Below are 6,000 nucleotides of genomic sequence, written 5' to 3'. Positions count from 1 at the left end.
TTTTTTTTTTTTTTTTTTTTTTTTTTTTGCGATACGCGGGCCTCCCACCGCTGTGGCCTCTCCCATTGCGGAGCACAGGCTCCGGTCGCACAGGCTCAGCGGCCATGGCTCACGGGCCCAGCCGCTCCGCGGCATGTGGGATCTTCCCAGACCGGGGCACGAACCCGCGTCCCCCGCATCGGCAGGCGGACGCTCAACCACTGCGCCACCAGGGAAGCCCCTAGGCTGATCTTTATATAGTATGTCATTCACACTCGGTTTTTATTCATCCTTAAGATCTAAGTCACAACTACATTATTTATTTTAACGTTGTAAGATAAATATTCTGGTTGTCAAAATCTTTTTTCTTTTTTTCTCTCTAGTCTGTACATGCTTATGATACACGTGAGCAACACGCGCAAATATTATTTCATGGGTTGAGGTAGAGAAACTCAGGAAGAAGTTGAGTAAATTTCCATCTTACAGCCTCTTAGAATAATTAGTTGCTTACTACTAGCTTGGGCCTTATGGGAAATGGGTAGATAACAATCCTAGCAAGAAATTGCAAATGACCTGTTCGAAGTGATGGCTGTAAAACATGATTTTTCTTCTAATGGAATTACCTCTGGGGCAAGGATTTTTTCTTTTAATGTATTTTTATTACATCGCAGGAGAACAACTCATGTTATCATGCTAAGTGACAGCAGCATGACACTGTGTGATTCCAAATTTGTATGTACAAATCTTAATGTATAAAATTAAACAGAAACGTACCATAAGACTAACAGCAGCCCTCTATATGATTGTATTATTGGTAATACATAATCATAAAAATGCATTTTCTTTCCTTGTGAAAATCAGATACTGAAGCAGGATCAGCTTAAGCTCCTTGGCCTCTGTGCGGGTTTTCTTGACCTTTAGGCAGGGTTAGGCCCTTTGTCCTGAGCTCCCACTGTATCTAGAACAAGCCTTTGTTACAGCCAACGCTACCCTGCATCGTAACTGCCAGCCAACATGTCTGCTTCCTACTGAATTATGAGACTCCTGACGGCAGAGTTCTTGTCTTGTTTATTGCTCTAGCATGGTGCCTGACACTTAGAAAATGCCAGGAACATGTTGACTAAATGTTGAAACAATTTCTATTGGAACTATAGACCAAAGTAATCAGATTTAATTCTGAGGCTTGTATTGCCCACTCCTTTTCGGGTTCCACAGTCAGTAACACAAGCATCTCAGATAATATTTTTCCTAAAAGTTTTGTCTACAACTCGGGTAAATTGCCACCGAGAAATGGGTGCTGCTTGGGTGTCTGGGTGGGAAAATTCCTTTGAGGGATATGGAGGCATCAGACAACTCTACCTAGTCGCATCCATCATTTGATCATGCATCTACCTCCCTTACTGGGACTCCTTGCTCACCATGCAACTTCCAAGTTGTAATTTGGCTTCTTTTGGAAATGTCAAAACAGTAAAAGTGCTAGCTGGCCTGGAGGGCATAAGAGACTGTTCCCTCTGGTGGTTGTGTTTCTCATGGTAAATTAATGAATTGGCAAAATTTGGATTCTGATGACCCAGTGAGGTGCCGCCACCCTGTGAAGTCTCTTGGCATGCTTTGTACCATCTATCTTATCTCCACCAACAGTGGAGAATCAGAGGGGAGGGTTCATTGTCCAGAATGCTAGGGAAAGGATATCCAGGATGGAAGGGAAGCTGTCGAGGTAAACTTTGGACAGCTGTGGACAAACCTTCAGGTTTGGGTACAAGAAAGTTTTGATATGGATTAATTCTACACGTGACGAGGAGAAGGCCAGGACAAACTATACAATGATCCATTATAGTTAACGGAAAAGGCACTAAGATGTCCTTAGCCGTTAACTCTCTAAATTGTTTTTCCTTGTATTTGTAACTAATCTAATTGATATTCATGTTTAGCTACCATATATATATGTCTATATATATGTCTATATATAGTTTTTAATAGAAAAGGCCTTTTATTTTTTTTGAACTTTTGAATTTTATTTTATTTAGTTTTTTATACAGCAGTTTCTTATTACTTATCTATTTTATACACATCAGTGTATACATGTCAATCCCAATCTCCCAATTCATCACACCACCAGCCCCACCCGCTGCTGCTTTCCCCCCTTGGTGTCCATACATTTGTTCTCTACATCTGTGTCTCTATTTCTGCCCTGCAAACTGGTTCATCTGTACCATTTTTCTAGGTTCCACATATATGGGTTAATATACGATATTTATTTTTCTCTTTCTGACTTACTTCACTCTGTATGACAGTCTCTAGATCCATCCATGTCTCTACAAATGACCCAATTTTGTTCCTTTTTATGGCTGAGTAATATTCCATTGTATATATGTACCACATCTCCTTTATCCATTCGTCTGTCGATGGGCATTTAGGTTGCTTCCATGACCTGACTATTGTAAATAGTGCTGCAATGAACACTGGTGTGCGTGTGTGGTTTTGAATTATGGTTTTCTCTGGGTATATGCCCAGTAGTGGGATTTCTGGGTCATATGGTAATTCTATTTTTAGTTTTTTAAGGAACCTCCATACTGTTCTCCATAGTGGCTGAATTACATTCCCACCAGCAGTGCAAGAGGGTTCCCGTTTCTCCACACCCTCTCCAGCATTTGTTGCTTGTAGATTTTCTGATGATGCCCATTCTAACTGCTGTGAGGTGATACCTCATTGTAGTTTTGATTTGCATTTCTCTAATAAGTAGTGATGTTGAGCAGCTTTTCATGTGCTTCTTAGCCATCTGTATATCTTCTTTGGAGAAATGTCTGATTAAGTCTTCTGCCCATTTTTGGATTGGGTTGTTTGTTTTTTTAATATTGAGCTTCATGAGCTGTTTATATATTTTGCAGATTAATCCTTTGTTGGTTAATTCATTTGCAAATATTTTCTCCAATTCTGAGGGTTGCTTTTTGTCTTGTTTATGGTTTCCTTTGCTTTGCAAAAGCTTTGAAGTTTCATTAGGTCCCATTTGTTTATTTTTGTTTTTGTTTCCATTACCCTAGGAGGTGGATCAAAAAAGATTTTGCTGTGATTTACGTCAAGGAGTGTTCTTCCTGTTTTCCTCTAAGAGGTTTATAGTGTCTGGCCTTACATTTAGGTCTCTAATCCATTTTGAGCTTATTTTTGTGTATGGTGTTAGGGAGTGTTCTACTTTCATTCTTTTACATGTAGCTGTCCAGTTTCCCCAGCACCACTTATTGAAGAGACTGTCTTTTCTCTATTGTATATCCTGCTTCCTTTGTCATAGATTAGTTGACCATAGGTGTGTGGGTGTATCTCTGGGCTTTCTATCTTGTTCCTTTGATCTATATTTCTGTTTTTGTGCCAGTACCATATTGCCTTGATTACTGTAGCTTTGTAGTGTAGTCTGAAGTCAGGGAGTCTGATTCCTCCAGCTCCGTTTTCTTCCCTCAAGACTGCTTTGGCTATTCGGGGTCTTTTGTGTCTCCATACAAATTTTAATATTTTTTGTTCTAGTTATGTAAAAAATGCCATTGGTAATTTGATAGGGATTGCATTGAATCTGTAGATTGCTTCCGGTAGTACAGTCATTTTCACAATATTGATTCTTCCAATCCAAGAACGTGGTATATCTCTCCATCTGTTTGTGTCGTCTTTGATTTCTTTCATCAGTGTCTTACAGTTTTCTGCATACAGGTCTTTTACCTCCTTAGGTAGGTTTATTCCTAGGTATTTTATTCTTTTTGTTGCAATGGTGAATGGGATTGTTTCCTTAATTTCTGTTTCTGATCTTTCATTGTTAGTGTATGGGAATGCCAGAGATTTCTGTGCATTAATTTTGTATCCTGCAACTTTACCAAATTCATTGATTAGCTCTAGTAGTTTTCTGATGGCATCTTTAGTATTCTCTATGTATAGTATCATGTCATCTGCAAACAGTGACAGTTTTCCTTCTTCTTTACCGATTTGTATTCCTTTCATTTCTTTTTCTTCTATGATTGCCGTGGCTAGGACTTCCAAAACTACATTGAATAATAGTGGCGAGAGTGGACATCCTTGTCTTGTTCCTGATCTTAGAAGAAATGCTTCAGTTTTTCACCATTGAGAATGATGTTTGCTGTGGGTTTGTCATATATGACCTTTATATGTTGAGGTAGGTTCCCTCTATGCCCACTTTCTGTAGAGTTTTTATCATAAATGGTGCTGAATTTTCTCAAAAGCTGTTTCTGAATCTATTGAGATGATCATATGGTTTTTACTCTTCAATTTTTTAATATGGTGTATCACATTGATTGATTTGCGTATATTATGGAATCCTTTGGGGCAAGGATTTTAATTTAAAAAAAAATAGCCTGACTCTTTCCCCAGAGTAAACTGAGTTACTTTTGCCAGAAAGAGCCTTCAACTTGGTGCCCATGCAGAGAAACGAGTGCAGAGAGGAAAGACAGCCCAGACCCATCCCGCTGAGTGTTCCCACGATGTTGTAGATGCCAGATCGGTGTCGCTGTAGTGGTATCTCATGTTCAGTGACTGTAGAATTGAACACAGTGTCACGTTTAATTGAATCAGGAAGCACACTCCTCTTTGAGTGTGAGGCAGATACAGAGGAGCTGAAAGGTCAGTGCCTGGCAGAGGGCCAGAACCCATGACCCGGGCTCACACTGCCACACGAGTCTCCAGAACCCGCAGAGTGGGGCTGAGCGTTCTGTCCTGGGTTGGGACAGGCCCTTGCTAACACGTGGTCTGGCAAAATGACCACTCCTCTCTGCATCTTTCATACATTCCAAGAGACAGCTGCCCTTCCCCTTTTAGTTTTCCTTTTCTGGCCTCCCTGCCTCCCTCCTTTCTGTCCCCCACCTTGACCTTTCCAAACTTGGTGACTTGTCCAGTTCCTCAAGGGGACTTGATTTCTGCCAGTGTTTCTGCTGCTGCCCTTGGAAGTAGGTTGTGAGGAAGGGTCCCTGCCTTCACTCAGCGTGTCTTGAAAATTGTTATTGTGACCTCACGGGTCATTTTGGTGGGTGGCTAGACTTGTGATGATTCTGAATAGTAACTTTGGAATTTTATGAATCGAAAAGACAGAGCTGCCACTGCCAGTGGAAATGTGTGTGGGAGAACAGCTAGTGTGACTCACACGGCAAAGAGGGAGAGGAGGACTTCATTGGCGCTAATATGCACTTTGCTTTCTGCCCCCAGGTCCCCCTCCTGCCTGTTACAGCCCCAGTAGTCCCATCCAGATTCTGGAAGACCCCAACTACTTTTTCCCAGACTTTCAGCTCTATTCTGGGAGGCATGAAGCATCTTTGACGGTGGAGGCAAACAGTAGCATCAGGGAAAAAGTTGGTAAGTTCTTTTATTGGCACTTGTGTTGGAAAAGCAGAACAATCTTATGTTTCTTATTTTTCGCTCTTTTGCATAATTTTTTCTCTATCCTTGTTTTAAATATCAGCATATTGGATTATTGGTTGTCTCTGTATTGGTAGGTGCCTTATTTTTAATGTTTGGTAAACATTAACAAGGTTTTAATAGACTGTTTTACTATAATATATGACCCTGTCAACAGAGTTCCTAAGTATGTAGGAACTTCAGAATTATACCATTTATGCCCTCATTTTCTTCTAATTCCTAAATATTCTTTTGTATTCTTTCCCAGAATCTTTCATTCTTTTTTTTCTTCTCTGCTTTCCTTTTTTAGCTCTTTTTGCAAATGATTCAGAAATTCAGAGAAATTGAAAACTATAGTCGGGAAGGAACTGCTTCCTTTGTAAAAACTTTCTGCCTATTTTTGAGGGTTTATGAGATTGGTTAAACCATGAAAAGGCATCTTCAAAACCACTTTAAAGAAGATCTCAGGGTTCTTGCCAAGTGTGCGTATGAAAAGGAAATTCAGTAGTTTTCATGCTTAATGAGACACCATTCCTTTTATTATTCATCCAAAAAAATCTTTTTCCTTTGGATATATATTTTTATTTGAATTTTTATTCATTTTATTTTAAAATGTTGATTTTTATTTGAATTTGC

At 39.8% G+C, this 6,000-nt stretch overlaps 1 protein-coding gene across 6 annotated transcripts in view; it reads left to right on the top strand.

Moving 5' to 3' along the window:
* Positions 1-6,000, top strand: part of AMOTL1 (angiomotin like 1) — a 128,404-nt gene that overhangs the window by 53,534 nt on the left and 68,870 nt on the right. For 5 of the 6 annotated variants that reach the window (XM_029208534.1, XM_029208533.1, XM_029208530.1 and 2 more), the window contains one exon: positions 5,176-5,322. Coding sequence is in view for 3 of the 6 variants with exons in the window: in XM_029208530.1 (XP_029064363.1) it covers positions 5,176-5,322 (147 nt within the window). In the remaining 3 variants the exon portion in view is untranslated. Of the gene's footprint in view, positions 1-4,085; positions 4,133-5,175; positions 5,323-6,000 lie in introns of those variants that run through there. The other variant, XM_029208532.1, reaches the window with a different exon arrangement.

This window comes from Monodon monoceros, unplaced genomic scaffold (assembly GCF_005190385.1).
Source record: "Monodon monoceros isolate NGI ecotype Baffin Bay Population unplaced genomic scaffold, NGI_Narwhal_1 Super_Scaffold_7, whole genome shotgun sequence".
In the NCBI taxonomy this organism is placed as follows: Eukaryota; Metazoa; Chordata; class Mammalia; order Artiodactyla; family Monodontidae; genus Monodon; species Monodon monoceros.
Note: the sequence above shows the minus strand (reverse complement) of the source record. Positions and strands in the feature narration are given on the sequence as shown.